This window comes from Solanum stenotomum, chromosome 10 (assembly GCF_019186545.1).
Source record: "Solanum stenotomum isolate F172 chromosome 10, ASM1918654v1, whole genome shotgun sequence".
Lineage (NCBI taxonomy): Eukaryota > Viridiplantae > Streptophyta > Magnoliopsida > Solanales > Solanaceae > Solanum > Solanum stenotomum.
In genome coordinates, this window is record NC_064291.1 from 4,959,607 (window position 1) to 4,979,527 (window position 19,921).

Consider the following 19,921-nt stretch of genomic DNA (forward strand, 5'->3'; position numbering starts at 1 on the left):
TTTTCCATTTTCCTCGTCGTTAATTTTTGTCTCTCAAATTGATAGTCTTTATTCAAAATAATTACTCTACTTTGTCAGAAATAAATTGTGTATCACTTCTTCTATTCCATAATAAATAAATTTTGAATCTTTTTTTATTGTAGAAAATTCAAGATAAATGCTTGAATTCTTTTTTCACATATGTTTTTCCGTTTAATGAAGTTTTACATTTTAAGAAACAACTATTTTTATTTTTAAGAATAACTTGGGAATAAACAAAAAGGTAATAGTGAAAAATATAGTTTAAATTATGTTCTTGAATGTTTTTCTTCTTAATGAATGTACATTGCCTCACAAATGAAATGTAGGAAGTATTTTAATTTGCATCCAACAAGTGTAGCTTTATTGGTTCTTAAAACGAACTTATTCTTTCATCGATATAAATTTTATAGAAACTAAATTATATCGTATAACACATTACTTCAATTTTGTGTTGCGACCATTTTTTATTTTATTTTTGCTACTTAACAAATTGAAAGGCAAGGGCTATTTTCTATTTCTTATTCGTAAATTTAAAAAGTCTTAAATATTATTATTTCTCTCTTCTTCTTTTTTTGGTGATAAAATGTGAAATATTACCATACCAAACAAATATTACACCCTAAGGAGCCTCTAGTATTTTCAGCCACCTTCTAGGAAGGGTACCTCATAACCACTAGCTAGATCTCGAGAAAACATACATCTAATTACATAAGTGGCAAAATCAACCTTTGACATCAATGAGCTCTCTTTGTACTTTGTAACATGTATACTCTCTCACGTATTTTCTTCTATATTTGTGTAATCGCATATTTTGGTCGTACACTCTTGTGCTTAAATTTTTTTAAATTTATTGACTGCAACATGTAGTAGATCATTATCCCCCATATTGTTGCTACTATCTCCTTTTGGAAGTGCTTCCACCTTCTTCTCTTGATCCATTGAAGTGTGCAAGTTGCAACACACACATTTACATTGTATTTCTATCCCTAGCCACCTATTCAATTTGCTCCTGACTTCGTATACATATCGACATTCTGCAAACAGGTGTCTTTTCTTAGTCCTCCTCACATAAGCAACATTGTTTTGTATCAATGAAAATGTTTAGGTGTACTAACCTTTCCTTTCTTGTTATGCCAACCAGACTACTTAGATAGCATTACTACACTCCATATTAAATCGGATTCTTGCATTTTAGGCAAACCTCTTGGTAGCTTTGTGAAACATAATACCTTCCTTTTGGAGTCAGAATATACCTCTATTTTTAAACAAATCATAACTAGATATAATTAAAGAAAATACTAAATAATAAATACTACGCAACTTAGAATTGCTATAATAATTTTAAATTATTCTTTCAACATATAATTATTTTAGTTCATTAAACATATAAAAATAGACATAATATATATTAAAAAATTGAAAGAAAGTAAATATTTGAGGGGAGGGCTATTTGTGTAGTGTAGTTTTTTTTTTCTAAAAAAAAACTATATTCCTAAAATGTGCCGCGAATTCCCTCCTTCACCACCCCCTCCCCCCTCGCCTATATAACCCCCTAATTCATCCTCTTTCCGTGCAGTTACAACGAATTCTCTAGAAGAACAAACAAACCAACAACTCGCCGGAGAAAAACAACTATTGCCGCCGACGAAGAAGAACCTAAGTCCAAAGGCAACGCTGCATTCGCATCCGGTAACTTCACCGACGCCGTGCTCCACTTGACTGAAGCAATCAATCTCTCTCCTAACAATCACGTTCTCTACTCTAACCGATCAGCAGCTTACGCTTCCTTGAACAAATTCTCCGAAGCCTTAATTGACGCTGAGAAAACCGTTGAACTGAAACCGGATTGGTCTAAAGGTTATTCTCGGGTAGGCGCTGCTTATTTAGGTTTGAATAACTATAACGACGCCATTTTAGCGTATAGAAAGGGTTTGAAAATTGATCCTAATAATGAAGTGTTGAAATCCGGGTTTTCGGATGCTCAGTCGGGTCAGGGTCGAGGTAGAGGTCCGAGTAGTTCGTTTGGTGATGCATTTTACGGGCCGGAGATGTGGGCTAAGTTGACGAGTGACCCGAGGACCCGAACGTATTTGCAACAACCGGATTTTGTAAGAATGATGCAGGATATACAGAAGAATCCGAACAATTTGAATCTTTATATGAAGGATCAGAGAGTAATGCAAGCGTTTGGAGTTTTGTTAGGGATGAAATGGGATACTAGGACGCCAAAGGAGGGTGTGAAGATGCCGGGAGGTTCACCGGAGAGGAAAAGACGAGCAGAGAGTGAGCCCGTGAAAGAGGAGAAACGGGCCGGGTACAAGGCACATCGCGTACCTCAGCCCGAACCAGTGGAAGTGTCGGAGGAGGAGAAGGAGTTGAAGGAGAGGAAAGTGTTGGCGCTGAAGGAGAAGGAGGCAGGTAATGCGGCGTATAAGAAGAAGGATTTTGAGAATGCTGTTCAGCTTTATACTAAGGCAATTGAGCTGGATGATGCTGATATTTCTATTCTTACTAACCGTGCTGCTGTGTTCTTGGAGATGGGAAAGGTATAGCGCAGAACTCTTTACTCTGTTATAATATAATGTATGCTTATGGAGTTCCTTGTTTTTTATTTGTTTGTTTGCTAACCGTGGTATCTAGGTCAACGTTCACACTTCTCAATTTGTTTGTCTGGTTTCTTCTGCTTGACATGGAGTTTAAGAAATCTTCTACTTGACATGGAGTTTAAGAAATAAGGAACTTTGAAACGGGCTAAAACGAAAAGTAAAATAAATAAATTGAAATGGAATTGAGGGAGTAGTTTTCTTTGCCTCACATGAGTTTCGAATTTGAGACCTCATGGTTTTAACTCACTTGATTAACTACTAGTCAAACCCTTGGTAGTTGATTGTTTTTCTTATTTCCTAATTTTGAGGATGATGATGATCTGTTTGAAGAAATCCTGCTATTCTAATGCTGCGTATTTGACACAACAACTACTATGCCTCAAACAAACTAGTTATGTTCAAGCAATATATTCCTAGGAGATTAGGTCCCAATGCAATTATGAATTGACTAGTTTTAGCGGGGAAGGACTATGTGTGACTCTTCTCTAGATTTACTTCGGGCTTGGAACTGATAATGTGAGCTCATATAGAATGCTAAGCTTGTATAAATTTTATACTTCTAGAAAAGTTTGTTGCTTTTCTCATTGATAAAGGAATTGCTGGATACATAAAGATAATGGTAATGAGCTCTCTTATTTGTCTTTTTGTGCTACTATCTTTCAAAGTAGCTATGAAGAGCTCTGATAAGAAAAGAGTTAGATACCTAAGAGCATGTTTGCATAATTAGATTTTATTGCAGATTATAAAATAAGAGGAAAACTGGTTTGAGTAAAAATATGAACAGAGGGATAGAGAGTAGGAAACTGAAATTATAAAGGAATAGCTACCTGTCCAATACATTGTGCATTGTAATTCAGTTACTTTTTTGGTTGTGCATTAAGGACTAAAAAGAAGTACCTACTTGTCCAATATATGTGCCTTTTCTAATTAAATTACTTTTTTGGTAGTGCAGTAATCTAGATGCTATTGCATGAAAAATAAATGGATTGTCGATGAATTCTGTAAAAGGATTAGTAGTTTACTAATTGATTTTTTGGTCAGGTCTCGTTTGTTCTGGCATGTCTATCTATTTCTGTTTAATATACTTTGAAATGAGCTTAAAACTAACTTTAGGAGAAAATATAACAAGTTCGACTTGATGATTTGTGATCATCTAAGACCACTACTAGTTTATTAAGATAGGGGAAGACAAGTTCAGGGCGGAGGAAGAGGAATTTCCGAGTAAGCATATGCGTTAATTGTTTTGTTTAGGATGTGTTTTCATCTTTGTTGCGATGTATAATTGCTTTTCATTTGATCCTCTTTTTTCCACTATGGCATGGTTAGCGTTAAGACCTAAACTGTATCATTCCGCTGATGTGGTGCTATGGTAAACTTGTGTATCCTTCTGCATGGGTTTTATTCAACTCATGAATAGTCTATCAGAGCTCTTCCTTATTTTTGTTTGTCTTAATTTCAGTATGAGGATTGCATGAAAGATTGTGACAAGGCTGTTGAAAGGGGGAGGGAGCTCAGATCAGACTATAAGATGATTGCTAGGGCTCTGACTCGAAAGGGAACTGCCCTTGTGAAGATGGCAAAAATTTCAAAGGATTATGAACCTGCAATTGAAACTTTCCAAAAAGCTCTTACTGAACATCGTAACCCTGAGACACTGAAAAAACTCAATGAGGCTGAGAAGGCGAAGAAAGAATTGGAACAACAAGAGTATTGTGATCCCCAAGTAGCAGATGAGGAGCGTGAGAAAGGTACCTCTCTTGCTGTTACGGCTTTTTCTTAGTTGTATCCTTTCTTAATTTGTGAATTAACTTTCTTTGCTTTGATTACAGGTAACCAGTTTTTCAAAGAGCAGAAGTATCCAGAAGCAGCTTCACGTTATACAGAATCGTTAAGGAGGAATCCTAAAGATCCAAGGGTATTGCCTTCATCCATCTTCTGTTCCTCCGTAGAATCTAGCGACTTTGTCTATTCCTTTGTTAGAAACTATTATTGATGCATATATCTTGTTCTTTATGTTAGACATACAGCAACAGGGCTGCCTGCTACACAAAATTAGGTGCACTGCCTGAGGGCCTTAAAGATGCAGAGAAGTGCATCGAGCTTGATGCAACGTTTGCAAAGGGTTACACTAGAAAGGGTGCTGTTCAGTTCTTTATGAAAGAATTTGAAAAAGCCATGGAAACTTACCAAGCGGGGTTGACGTATGATCCTCAAAATCAAGAACTGCTAGATGGTGTGAGGAGGTAAAGAAATATTTCGAATACTTTTATCTTATTTTTAACCTGAATTTTCTTCGATATTGCTTCGTTATTTCTGGACACCTTATGTCCATCTTCCTATAGGAATCCATTCAGCATATTTTACCATTGAAGCTTGAATTAGTTTGATGTTCTGTTGTTGCCCTAGATGAGTTGATTTTGTGAGCAAGATTCTAAATCAGGAGTTGATTGTGACGCGTGCTATAGATTTATTTAGTAACTTGAATGGTGGTTCTCCTTTTTGCAGATGTGTAGAACAAATGAAAAAGACATCACGTGGCGATCTAACTCCAGAGGAGCTCAAAGAGAGACAGGTTTAATTTCTTCTCATGATACCATGATCTTGCTCTACTCGTAGACAACTTTTATATGCTTACATGCATATCCAATTAATTCTGCAGGCCAAGGGAATGCAGGACCCAGAAATTCAGAACATTCTAACCGATCCAGTAATGGGACAGGTAAAATAAAATTTGATCCTGAATAGATGTTTCTCTAGACTTTAATATGGATTAAGGGAGATCAAAATACCCCTCTCGTGTACTAAAAATCTCAACTTATCCTCCGTTATACTTTAGAGTCATTCATACCCTGCTCCTGATGGAGCTCCAACCTAAAATATATTGCCAAGGTACTTTTAAACCAGTGTCAAAAGTAGAGGGGTAAATTTGGATCTTTCTCTCGAAGTATTTTTGACACGTGGACTTCGCCTTGTCCATTCGGAGGCAAAGGCAAATTTGCTAACGGCAAGGGTATGAATTGCCTAAAGTATAACAGGATGTAACAATTAAGATATCATGTACTGTAGAGGGGTATATTTGAACCTTTTCCCTTATAATACCGATTGTATTTCCTTTTGTGATCGGAATGTTGTCGTGTTCACGAGCAGGTACTAGCTGATTTCCAGGAGAACCCGAAAGCTGCTCAGAAACATATGAAGAACCCCCTTGTCATGAACAAAATCAAGAAGCTGATTAGTGCAGGAATTCTTCAAGTCAAATAATACTTAAATAGCCAAATTATTTGATATGGTCCATCTATAGCTCTTGAAACTATTTTTTTTTGAACTTTTGATGAATTAGATGTGTTGTTGCACATAGATTTCTTTCTCTGGTTCTCTGATTTTTCTCGTTTAAGTAAATATGTCAAAATAATTGTTGCTAAACATTGCTATTCGTCTTGATAATCTGTACTATTTTGAACAACAATGTACAGTGTTCCTGGATAAAATAGTACAGATTACGCAAGACATTGTTCTTCGTCTTGATAATCTGTACTATTTTGTTCATAGGTATTGCTATTCGTCTCGTAAAATGAATACATGTTTGAGCTGCATTTGGTTTTACTTTTATAGTTGGTAAAGTTTTGCAACGCCAAATTACTCTTCACTTTAAATGACATAATAATTCTGATTTTACTCTATGGGCCTATAATTTTTAAGGTAAAATTCGTTACACTTTACATAATTCATTACACTTTATATACCTAAAGATCGTTACACTATCCCTTGCATATAACTAGCATGTAAAATACACTGATAATATAAAAATTCATTCGTTACACTATCCCTTTTCATATACATAACCAAAATCCATATTCATATAATAGTTACCCTCTACAACTCTTAATACATATATCGATACAAACATGATACACATAATAATCATTTTTCTCATTTTTACACTCATTTTCAAGAATACAAGCTTTAACACAACTCTTTTCCTCTTTAATCTCAATATTCATCACTAATTCTTCATGATGATTATTTGTCAAAAAAGAAGAAGAAGAAGAATTTAAAAGAATGAAAATAAAAAAGAATAAAGCAGTGAGATTCTGCTTTTTATTCATCATTTTTGCCAAAGTCTGACAATTATATATAAGAGAATTTGTATTATTAATGATCATAAGTTGTATGGTTTTGATGTGTATTTATACTTGAAAAAATTGACATAGCTGGAAATTGGATCCTATAAGATAATAAATCCAATAACTAAGCAAATGATTCGTCAAATATTTTTATTGACAAAAGAAAAAAAATACTCATATAATAAAGCACCTAGAGAGATCTCAAATCCCAAGAATAAACAATTACTCGTCTCAATTTATATGGCAGTGTTTGAATTATCTGATGAAATTTTTTTTGACTTTAATTTTTTTACATTATTAATTTTAGTGATTTATTATTTTTTTTATTTAGTTTTTAATTATGTAAATTTTATTTCAAAAATAATAATAATTCTATATCAGAATTTATGGTTAAAATTTAGAAGTTTTGATTCTAATTCAAATTATAACATGTAAATGTACATGTTACAGAGATTAGCAGATTGGATCATGCCTCTGATCGAAGATGTAAACATTTAGTGTAGCTGACACTTTATTCAATTGCTACAGCTAAGGGTGAATTAATTTGTACTTATAATTTGAGAAAAAATAATGAAAAAAGACCAAATAATAATAATAATTATAATTAGTTAGTTAAAAAGTTAATATTCTAATTAATGTTTTCTATAGAGATGTGTAAAAGAGAAACACAAAAATAATAACATATCTAGTGTAATCCGACGAGTGAGGTTTGAGATGGTGAAATTGTACGTAGACTTTGTTTTTACCTTTATGAGGTAAATAAATTATTTTCAATAATGTTTGATGTATGTAAAAGAGAAACATAACAAATAATTTGAGACGTGAGTAGTTATATAAACACAAGTTGCCTTGATAGTCAAGTTGATCTTTGAAATGAGATAGATTGTATTAACAAGCAATGACAACTCATTAATTAATCTTCATTACAGACTCTGTAAACAACAAATACTATATTGTTATTAAGTCTTCAATTTGTTGAAAAAAAACACAACTAATGAAATTTTATATATACATATGGTTGGCTGCAAAATAAAATTATTTAGATGAGATTTCACATCTTCATAGATAATTATCAAACTAATTAAAACTTGATCCATCATCCACGCCGTATTAGTTGTTTATTTACTTCTTTTTCCCTTATGAGTTTAAATTTTATTGATAGTAATAATTGTTGCAAGTCTGTTTTGTAACTTTTTTTGAGTCGAGGATCTATAAGAAATAACTGTTTATTGACTAGCGATGTTTTTTTTAAGGAAATTACACTTAATAAGTTTGAAAATGTGTGGTCTTGAACTTTCGATGTAGTGAAACTTTCAAGGTCAAAATTTGTTAAACTTGAAAGTTAACTCACCAAAAAAAAAGATAAAAAATTTCACGATCACCCACCTCTACACCATTCTTGTAAATTATCCTATTCTACGTTGATATGTGAATTAGCATAAAATTGTACGTTTTTCTCTGATCTGGTCTAATCTTTAATTTTTTCCCTTTAAATGGTTGAATCTTTACTTTTTGTGCTTTAACCATTGAACTTATACCTAATGATCTACTATAACTTGTGATGTATTATGATATAAGAATATGAATTAACATTTCATAAAAAAAATTATTTATTATGAGTGACATGAATTTAAAAAAAGTACAAATGACCCATGAGTTAGACCATATGAGAAATATTTGTCGGCCCATATTACTCTTAAGCCCATCACACAATATTCACACATTATTACTTATATGTAAGATGGATCCAACACACTACCTATTCCTTAGGCACGAAAACCCCAACAAGATGAAAAGTCAGATAACGAAAAATACTCTATCAAAATAATGAATGTGCTATTTCATTTTATCATACTTTTTTTTTCTCCTTTTGCATGTACTATTTCATTTTATCATTTGTTCTTGTTTTTTTTAAAAAAATATAAATGGAGTCGTCTTTTTCTTAGAAGCACAATATCTTTCAAAGTGAAATTTCTTTGTGCGAATTTCAATTAATTGGACCTCTAATCAAATATCGAACACTAAAATAAAGAAAAAAAAAGACTTTTGTTAGTTTGAGTGCATCTGTAACTCAAGAGAGGTGAATTTTTGAGTCATATCATATTTTTAATTTATTTTTTTAATCCAACTTCCTTTAAAAGAATATGTTATTATAGGAGTTTTTGGTTTAGAAAGTTAATAACTATTAAGTGCGAATAAAATTAAAAAAAAAACATATACTATTTACGTGAAAATCCACCTAACTCAAAAGATGTAAAAATCATGATCTATCCCAACAAAATTTTACATTAAAGTCTTCACTAAAATAACTTGATGTGAGCTCCTCGTCTTATAATTTAAACTATTATAAACTAATTACGTAGATATTAATTTACTTAATTATATCTCTACATGATATAAATTGAATTAATGAAGTCAAAACACATTCAAGGTGATGTGTGTTATATATTTATTTATCATGCAACTTGCATAATGTCAAACGAGTCATTTTTAGTTTTAGAGTAGGTAAAAATTAATGGTTAAACTAATCAATAACCAGACAACGCTATTAATAACCTTGATATTATTTTTATCCAACTCATGATGTATGATTCCTTTTTTAATATTCCATCGTTAGAAAAGAGAGAGTCATGTTCTTTGAAATTCAAATGAAACGTCTCGATTTGAAAAGAAAAATAAATGTTATAAGTAGGGGTGGAGCCACGTGAAACTAAAGGGCATCATAAAATCATAATGTGGACGTACATAGAAAAGGCATTTGAATCCTTATGATCTAATGTACGAATTTCTGAATGTCCTTATACGAATTTTGGCAGCCACTAATGTGCGATTATTATTACTAATACTACTACGATAATACTTAATAGTATTGTTATTTTTGTAAATAATTTCAAGGATATTATGGTCATTTAGCAAAAAATGTGTTTATCAACACTTTGTAATAACCAAACATATGAACGACTTATTATCAATTTCAATACATCGATACGTACACATAACTATTTATCCATAAAATTAGTTTTAACACCTAAAAGTACATGCCAAAAACTAACTAGTAAGATGACACTAACTTATGAGTGTTTCTCTGCAAATTTATAAACCAAAGCAAGTGCATTACTAGTCACTTGTGAAGCAACAAAAACCCTAACCCTAATTGAATCCTTAATTTTTCCATCCATAGAAGGATTATTAATCATATCAAGACAAGTATTTTGATCAGTAAGTGCAGCACTAATCCATGTTTGAACATTACTAACATGCCAAGTAAATTCATCTCTTCTTGATGCTAATTTACCACTTTGCCCTAGCTCGGGGATCGATCGTTCAAGCTGATGAACACAATCATTCATGTTGAATGAACAATCTTTAACAGCTTGTAATTCTCTTGGCTTTAAGCCCCTCATTCTTGTGAGCTTTGAAATGTATGTTGAAGCAATTTTAGCCTTCGATAAGCTCACCGTTAATGCTGCATGAGCTAGTTCTAGCTCGTTTAGTTGAATGGTGTTTGCGTAGGCAGAGAGAGATTGAACACATATGGTAGGGTATAACGTTGTTCTGCATGAGGTTACTATGAAATTCGTGGTGTTTGGATCAGTTTGAGACGTGACAGACTCAGTAATAATTGCGAGAATACAATGAAAGTACAAGAAAAGTAGTAAGAAGTGAAGAGTAAGGTTTGCCATATATCCTATTTTGGATATTTGAAATGAGTTTACTCAAGTGGAGTGTGTGCAAGATCCTATTCCAAGGGGAAGCTTTATATTGAGTTGAAAAGAGTTATTAGTTAGGGTTTTACCTAATACAAATTGACATTGTTTTGTAATGAATCAATTAAAATATTTTATTTAGTGCCTAGTGGAGAAGCCATAATCAAGGAAAAGGATTAAAAATCTCCACTTTATTAAACTTCGTGTCGTGCAACCGTAAATAGAACAAACTTGAGATTTCTAGTTAAATTTGAATTCGTTTATTGTAGGACTCATTTCTTGACGTATTACTTTCAATAAATATTTTTGTTATTATCATGAACTCAAACTCAATACCTTTGACTAAAGACCGAAAGAATCATGGACGTCATATTACAATCTATATTGATCATGACCATTTAGGTTTGACATTTAAATTAACATTTCTTTTTTATTTTCGAGTTTTTATAATTTATTCCAGCTAGAATATGACATTTTTCTATTCAATTGCAGATGTGAAGGAAGCTTCACAATCTTTTTTTTAATTTTTTATTCTTTTTAGCTTAAACTTATCGATAACTAAAATTTAGATAAACATGTAACAAAGTTTAATGTAACGTAATAAATATCTATCTATAAAATAACGTGCATTGTCTATTAGAGATTGAAACTAAAAAAAAATTAAAAATTCCTATGAAATAATTAATTTTAAGAAGCACTAACCTAGTGGCACAACTCTTGTCCAATTGACATTTATCGATATTTCATTGTTGAAAAATTACACTATATAAATTTGATAATTCATGTTTTTTCTTATTTTTATATTATATATTAATTTTTCTTACGTCTTTTTCTTTTTCTTTCTCTTTTACTTTTCTTGAAAAAAAAGACGTCATTTTGCTATTCACTAACGCCACTCACAATAGTAAGAATTGTTATTGTATAAATTTATTTGAACGAGCGAATTACGAATATCAAATGATTAAACAAAAATAAAGCAAACAAGTGTTACTAGCTAGTAGTCAACTCTGAAGTAGGCAAATTAATTAAATAATTAAACTAATCTCATAAAATATTAAGTACCTGCAAAAAATTTAAACACAAGATTGACAAAATCTTGAAGGGAAGCTTTGACCAATCTCATAAATCGAAATTAGTGTGAAATTAAAAGAAGATATATTATCAAGTAACAACAAACCCAATGTAATAATTGTAATTGTCACACCACTTTTATTATTATACAATTATTAAGGATATGACGGGTTTAAAAATATATATATAAAACTAAAGAAAAAAAAAATCATTTTTAGAGTCGCCACTTGAAATTGAGTTTTTTAGGTGTTCCAAGTCACCCGGTAATTTCTAATTTTAATTTTTTTTATTTATTTCTAATCTACGAAAACAGAGATTGGGTAAGGAATTCTATTGACCGGAGGGAAGGTGTGAGGCACCCCACGAGTCCCGTGGTTCTAGCACGATCGCTTTATTAACTCATGTTTGGCTAAAATAATTTTTGGATAAAAGACAATTTTTGTGTTAGTTACTAATTTTTTTTTTTAAAAAAAAAAACTGATTGTCCTAGGAGCGTAACCGCACACAAGTCCACTTTTTTTAAAAATAAAATTTTAAAATAAAATAAAATAAATTTTTTTATTTTTTTTGCAAAAACAACCTCTCTTTTCTTTACTTAAAATGACCAGAAACTGAAAAAAAAAACATTGAGATTGTTGTTGTTTTTTTTTTTTAGCAAAAACATGGGTTATGTATCAACTTCTTAATGACAAATATAGAATTAACACCTAGTTTAATAATAGAACACAAATATATAATAACAACAAAACATTATTTAACTAATTCCAATAAAGTTATACATCACTTCATAATGATAAAGATAAAATTAATGCCTAGTTTAATAATAAAACACAAATATACAATAACAATGAAACATAATCGTATTAAGTATCATAACATATTTAAATAATTCACATAAACTAAACATAACAATTTAATCGAAAATATAAACATGCTTCATTATTTTTCGAAGTTACATTGCAAAATGTAAGGAAAGAGATGTACCTAAAGAGATGATGACAAAACAATGATGAAAGCAAACTTAATTGAACTCCCGAAGACCACCAAAAGATGAAATATATATCCATTTTTAATTTTTTTTTAGAAGCTATGATTTCTCTCTTCTAATTTTTAGCTCCTCTCTTTTTTTGAAATAAGAATGGGGGTTTAAATAGGTGTTCAGCATTAAACCCCCACTCTTCTTGAAAATTTAAGAGCCAATGCATGCACTGGACTCTTTGTTTTTCCAAGGTGCCACCCAAGATGACCAATGAAATTTCTTTTCCCTTTTTTTTCTTTTTCTTTTTCCAAGAATTAATTAAAAGACTACATTGCCCTTTTAGATGACCCATTTCTTTTATTCATTAATTGAATAATAGCTAAATGGGTCATCTGAAAATTTGGAATAGGCCCAAAATGTCATTTTAGATGACCCGTTTCTTTTATTCATTAATTGAATAATAGCTAAATGGGCTATCTGAAAATTTTAAAATAGGCCCAAAATTGATCAAGACCCAAAAATCAGAAGAAAATCAGTCCACTAACACAAAATTTAAACATCTAAACTATTTTGAAGATCAAACACAACAAATAGGGAAGAAAAATAAAGTAAAAATAATAATAATAATAATAATAAAAATAAAAATAAAAGCGAAATTAAAATAATAATAATGATAATAATAATAAAACTCAAGCAACAATTTAAACATGAACTTGAAGAACACTAACAAAACAATACAAGTCCGGTCATCAAAACAACTTCTATGGTTAAAAAAAAAATGTGATAATGACAAATTTGGATAGAAGATGAGAGGGGAAAACGATTGACATAAATTTTCAGATGAATGGAGGTCGCCGGAAATTTTTTGACGAATTTTGGACATAAAATTTACATCACAGGGTAGCCCTTGAAGAGCTCTACACTTTTATGTAAAGGATATATGACGGGGATGACCGAAACTTTGTAAATCTTTAAAGAGAAGAAAAAAATGTTTGGTTTTTCTTAGATCTACGGAGTTTGGCTATGAATATGAATGAATGGTTTGCGGATTTGTGTAGAGGAGGATGAAAGAAAGAAGTGGTAAAAATTTAAAGATTTTTCCGGCCAAGGGGTGGTGGCCGCCGGCGGCAGTGGCGGCGGTGGCCGGCCAGCGGCAGGTGGAAGCAAAGGGGAGAAAAATAAAAAAAAATGGCAATAAAAATTTGATTTTGGGATTTTATGTTTTTGGTAGAGTCCCATAAGAACCCTTGGATTAAAAAAATCATGAATGATTGAGATTTAATCTTGACCATTCTATTGGACCGGGTCAAAATTGATTGAGCCATCAGAATTTGGTCTAAATTAATCCAATTCAATCAAAAATTGGGTCATTTGGGCCAATTAAAAAAAATAATAATAACAAAGACAAAATTACCCAAAATACAAAACAAAAGATATAAGACCTTACTATATATTGTAGGAGTAAAATAAACACATCAAAAATTAGGTGTTCACAGCATGCCCCTCTTTGCTTTCAAGCGAAGAAAGTGAACGAAGTGGCTAATTTTTTACTGTGCAAACTCCGTTAAAGCCATTTTGAAAAAGATGACCGAACCTTGTTTCAGAGGTTGCCTACATATCCTTGATTAAAAGGAAATCAGGTCACTGTAGTTCGAGAAACTCTGATAGCTGAAACTATCAGAAATTGCAGTAAAAAGATTGCTTCATATTGTTTGTCATCATCTACTGTCTATATTTACAAAGAAAAGAGCTACAGAACTATTCCTATCTACCTTATAAGAGTTACAAGATCCCTACTTGATTTTTTTTTTTTTTTTAGGGTCTTGTCTTGATTTTTGACTTGCTCTGTGCGTTATCTTTGAGATTGATCTTCATGCTCTCTTGGCGGATTGTAGATCATTCTCGGGTGCATGTTTTAACTTGAGTTGGTAGTTGAAACTCAAAACTCAAGATCACAAAATAAAGAACCCAAAAAGGATGTGTTTCCTGTAGGGAAGGGAAAAAAAATGAAAATCTTGGACTAGGACGTATAATCCTAGAAAGAAAAAGAGAAGTGGGGTATGTTGCCCTAAGAGTTTCAAATAAAACGTATTGTCTTTGTGGATTGTCCTAAGATTGGGGGGTATCCCTAAAAATGTGAATATGGCGTGTATAACCCATGGATTCTGGTGCGTATTGCCCAGGATATGCATATGGTGCATATTGCCCATGAATAGAGAATTGATGCGTGTTGCATGTGAATAGAGAATTGATGTGTATTGCATGTGAATAGAGAATTGATGCGTATTGCATGTGAATAAAGACTGGTGCGTGTAGCACGTGAATGCAATATCGATGCATATTGCATGGGATTTGGATTGGTACGTCTTGCTCATGAAAGAAAGATTGGTACGTTTCGCACGTGAATAAAGGACGAGTGCGTATTTGCATGGAATTCAGATTGGTGCGTATTGCACGAAATTCAGACTGGTGCGTATTGCACATGAATAAAGAATGGTGCATATTACATATGAATAAATGACGTGTGCCTATTGCACAGAATTTAGATTGCCTGAAGCTCTCAAATTGAGAGGCAAGAATGCGTCTAGCATGAGATGAAACAACAAACATGTGAAGACTTTGGAGAACTTCCTTTTTGTGATGTTTCATTTTTGACTCGTAATCTCGCATTTTCTTTTGTTCCTGTTGAGCAAAACAAAGAGAAAATTGTTAGTTTAAAGTGGTGGTTGGTTTGTGGCCTTGATGCTCCGATGACTTGACCATACTCTTGACCAATTTCTCCAACTCTACTCCAAATTCTTGGTTGAATAACCTTTGAAGCTTCATCTTATCGATTCAAGGGCCTTGATCTTTTTGGTACTACCAAATATTATGGTGCGACTGATGTCCCAAAGGACAAATTTTCCTGTTGAATATTTTTTCATGACTTAAGAGACTATATCGTCTTCCTTCACGAGTTTTTAGTGAAGTTTTGAGGCGTTTTAGTCCTTGCTCGATGGCATGTCAACTCGGATACTCAGCTTTACTTTTGGAAACCCGTAGTAAGCTTTGCCATATTTTACCTTATTTTGTCAAGAGATTATACCGAAAAGACTATCAAACTTAAGAGTGTGAAAAATTGGATCAAGAAAGACTATAAACTTAAGAAAGGGGATTCCCTTTGGAAAGAAAAAAAAATGAGAAAGAGAACTTATCTAGAGGCATATGTCGATTTTGAGTGAACCATGACATGCACTTTGGACTTGACCCCAGATCCGTTTGAGTTGTCTAATTCTCAAAATCTGAACCATTATCAATTTATAACTGATCTATGTATGCTTCATGCAGAGGTATCGAGAAATAGTGATCTTTGCAGATTTCTCCCAATTAGTCATTTTCATGATGCTCTCTTCTTTTATCTTAAGGTGTCACGCAAGGGTTTTTCACTGATAAGATTTCCTCTCATATCTTCTTATGGTGCCTAGAAAGGTTTTCACCGATGAGATCCTTGTTTTTTTTTTTTTACTTGACAATGTTGTCTTTGATAATCAATTGTCCGTGCAAGACACATTGAATCATTGTTCTTAGAGTTGATCAAAATGTTGGTTGCTAGAATAAAATCATAAATGGAATTACAATTTGACTCTAAAAAAAAATGCCCCAATTTTCTATAGATACTGGAATATTGATTTTATTTTTTTTGGTATGACCGAACCCCAAAGGGTTGCCTACATATCCTTTCGGAATCAGGTCAAATGTAGTTCAAAGTTTCAAAGAGAGGATTTTTGGTTTTTTTTTTTTGAAAGAGATGCCTTTGTTCTCTCAGCCACAAACTTGTCACAGTATCGTAGAATGCATTAGATGTAGTATCTTTTGACTGCGTCTGCATTAACAATTATGCCTGTGATTTTTTCCTCCACATCAGTAAGGTGCAAGGCTCCTTTGGACAACACCTCCTTGATAAGATATGAACCTTGCCAATTTGGGGCAAACTTTCCCTTGGCCTCTTCTTGGTTCGGGAGAATGTGCTTTAAGACCAGTTGACCTACTTCAAAGTGTCTTGGGTGCACCTTTTTGTTGTATGCACGAGCCATCCTTTGCTGATAAAGCTGACCAAAACAGACGACCGTCAATCGCTTCTCATCTATTAAAGTGAGCTGCTCTAGTCGGGTTTTGACCCATTCAGTATCTTCAATTTCAGCCTCAACAATAATTCGAAGAGATGGAATTTCGACTTCTGCTGGTATCACAGCCTCAGTCCTATATACCAATAAATAAGGAGTTGCACCAATCGAGGTACGCACTGTTGTGCGATATCCTATAAGTGCAAAAGGCAACTTCTCATGCCATTGTCTAGTGCTTTGAACCATTTTCCTGAGAATTTTTTTGATATTCTTGTTGGCTGCCTCCATAGCTCCGTTGGCCTTTGGTCGGTATGGAGTAGAATTGTGATGCACAATTTTGAACTGCTCACATACCTCCTTCATCAAATTGCTATTAAGGTTTGCAACTTTATCTGTGATGATAGTTCTTGGGATACCAAAACGACAAATGATACTTGAATGGACAAAATCCACGACCGCCTTCTTAGTGACTGCCTTGAAAGTGATTGCCTCCACCCATTTAGTAAAGTAATCAATTGCGACCAAAATGAATCGATGTCCATTGGAAGCTTTTGGCTCAATTGGTCCGATGACATCCATTCCCCATGCAACAAAGGGCCAAGGAACGGCCATGGGGTGCAACTCTAAAGGAGGCGAATGAATGAGATCACCATGAATTTGACACTGATGACATTTTTTNTGATGCTTGAATGGACAAAATCCACGACCGCCTTCTTAGTGACTGCATTGAAAGTGATTGCCTCCACCCATTTAGTAAAGTAATCAATTGCGACCAAAATGAATCGATGTCCATTGGAAGCTTTTGGCTCAATTGGTCCGATGACATCCATTCCCCATGCAACAAAGGGCCAAGGAACGGCCATGGGGTGCAACTCTAAAGGAGGCGAATGAATGAGATCACCATGAATTTGACACTGATGACATTTTTTCACAAAGCGAAAGCAATCCCGTTCCATGGTAAGCCAGTAATATCCTGCTCGGAGTATCTTTTTCGCAAGGACATATCCATTCATGTGTGGTCCACATACCCCAGCATGTACTTCATTCATGATCTTTTCGGCTTCTTCAACATCCACACATCTCAACAAGTTCAGATTCGGGGTGCGTTTATATAAAACTTCCCCGCTCAAAAAGAAACCACTAGCCAGACGTTTAATAGTCCTTTTTTGGCTTCCATTGGCATGTTCGGGACATTTCCCTGTTTGCAAGAAATTCTTGATGTCTAGGTACCACGGCTCACCATCTGATTCTATTTCCACGGTGTTACAATAGCTATGTTGGTCCCGAAGTTGAATCTCCAAGGGAGTAATGCAAGTGTTTCCAGGATATGGAAGCATTGAGGCCAAAGTAGCCAAGGCATATGCCAATTCATTATGAAATCTGGGGATGTATCTAAACTCGATGGACCTAAACATTTTGCTAAGATCTTCCACACATTGTTTATATGGAAGAAGCTTGAGGTCTCGAGTTTTCCATTCACCTTAAGCTTGTCGAATAAGCAAATCAGAATCTCCCAGCACAATCAATTCTTGCACACCTAAATCTATTGCCATATTTAGACCCATGATGCAAGCTTCATACTCTGTTGTGTTATTTGTATAGAAGAAACAAAGTCGAGCTGTTGCAAGGTAATGCTGCCCTGTAGGCGATATGAGAATTGCCCCAATCCCTGTACCCTTTTTGTTGATTGCTCCGTCAAAGTATAATTGCCATGCTTGATTTTCATCTGGATCTACTTCTTCAATTGAGTTAATCTCTTCATCTGGAAAATATGTATCCAATGGTTCGTAGTCGCCATCGACTGGATTCTCTGCCAAGTGGTCTGCCAGAGCTTGAGCTTTCATTGCAGTTCGAGTGACATATATAATGTCAAATTTAGTGAACAGGATTTGCCATTTTGCGAGTCTGCCAATTGGCATTGGCTTCTGAAAGATGTAGTTCAAAGGATCCATCATAGATATGAGGTAAGTTGTGTAGAATAAAAGGTAATGCCTTAACTTTTGAGCTACCCAAGTTAGGGCGCAACATGTCCTTTCCAAGATGGTGTACTTGACCTCATAACTAGTGAATTTCTTGCTCAAGTAGTAGATAGCTTGCTCCTTCCGGCCTGTGGAATCGTGTTGACCGAGAACGCACCCAAATGAATTATTTGTCACTGAAAGATAAAGAAAGAGAGGCCTATCAGGTTCAGGCGGGACCAATACGGGAGGGTTGAACAAATACTCCTTGATTTTTTCAAAAACTTGTTGACAATGCTCAGTCCATTTGACAGCAGCATCCTTTTTCAAAAGTCTGAATATGGGCTCACAAGTGGTTGTGAGTTGAGCAATAAACCTGCTAATTTAGTTCAACCTCCCAAGTAGACTCATGACTTCGGTCTTCTTTTTCGGAGGTGGTAAATCTCGAATGACTTTTATTTTGGAAGGATCCAATTCAATTTCCCTTCTACTGACAATAAACCTAGAAGCTTTCCAGATGGAACTCCAAATGCACATTTTGCTGGATTAAGCTTGAGATCATATCTTCGCACTCTTTCAAAGAATTTTCTCAGATCTTGCACATGATCAACTTGTGTTTTAGACTTGATGATTACGTCATCGACGTATACTTTAATCTCTTTATGCAGCATGTCATGAAGCATGGTGGTAATAGCCCTCATGTAAGTTGCCCCAGCATTTTTAAGACCAAATGGCATGACCCTGTAGCAATAGGTTCCCCATGGAGTTATGAAAGCAGTTTTCTCAGCGTCCTTTTCGTCCATCAAGATTTGATGATACCCCGCATAGTAATTCACGAAAGATTGAATTTCGTGTTTGGCACAATTATCAACTAGAACGTGGATATTAGGCAAGGGAAAGTTGTCTTTTGGACTAGCTTTGTTCAAATCTCGATAGTCAACACAAATTCTTGTCTTTCAATCCTTTTTCGGCACAGAAACAACATTTGCCAACCAAGTAGTGTAACGAATGGTTTGGATCACATTTGCATTTAGTTGTTTCATGATTTCTTCCTTGATTTTTTCACTCATGTCCGGTTTGAATTTTCTTCATTTTTGTTGGACGGGTGGAAAATCAGAATGAGTGGGCAGTTTATGGACCACTAAATCAATACTCAAACCAGGCATATCATCATAGGACCAAGCAAACACATCTTTGTATTCAAACAAAAGTTGTATTATGGCATCCCTAATTTCCTTCTTGACATGAAGACTTATTTTTATTTCTTTGACTTCCTCATTGCTTCCTAAATTGATGGCCTCGATTTCACTAAGATTAGGCTTAGGTTTGTGCTCAAACTGTTCCAATTCCCT

At 33.8% G+C, this 19,921-nt stretch overlaps 4 protein-coding genes across 4 annotated transcripts in view; 1 reads left to right on the forward strand and 3 right to left on the reverse strand.

The window, feature by feature from the left end:
* The window catches only part of LOC125841468 (hsp70-Hsp90 organizing protein 3-like), a 72,274-nt gene extending 66,076 nt beyond the window's left edge, over window positions 1–6,198 (forward strand). The window contains exons 3-9 of the mRNA XM_049520605.1: window positions 2,440–2,567; window positions 4,087–4,375; window positions 4,457–4,542; window positions 4,647–4,870; window positions 5,133–5,199; window positions 5,287–5,346; window positions 5,775–6,198. Coding sequence (XP_049376562.1) covers window positions 2,440–2,567; window positions 4,087–4,375; window positions 4,457–4,542; window positions 4,647–4,870; window positions 5,133–5,199; window positions 5,287–5,346; window positions 5,775–5,888 — 968 coding nt within the window. The 3' untranslated portion in view covers window positions 5,889–6,198. The remainder of the gene's footprint in view (window positions 1–2,439; window positions 2,568–4,086; window positions 4,376–4,456; window positions 4,543–4,646; window positions 4,871–5,132; window positions 5,200–5,286; window positions 5,347–5,774) is intronic.
* The window catches only part of LOC125841478 (uncharacterized), a 181,000-nt gene that overhangs the window by 7,158 nt on the left and 153,921 nt on the right, over window positions 1–19,921 (reverse strand). The gene's annotated exons all lie outside the window — the stretch shown is intronic.
* On the reverse strand, window positions 9,694–10,454 carry LOC125841485 (21 kDa protein-like). The gene has a single exon (XM_049520634.1). It carries the CDS (start codon window positions 10,432–10,434, stop codon window positions 9,823–9,825), a length of 612 nt encoding a protein of 203 aa, XP_049376591.1. The 5' UTR covers window positions 10,435–10,454; the 3' UTR covers window positions 9,694–9,822.
* Window positions 16,345–17,223, reverse strand: LOC125841702 (uncharacterized). Its single transcript, XM_049520866.1, has one exon. The coding sequence runs from the start codon at window positions 17,221–17,223 to the stop codon at window positions 16,345–16,347; it is 879 nt and encodes a 292-aa protein (XP_049376823.1).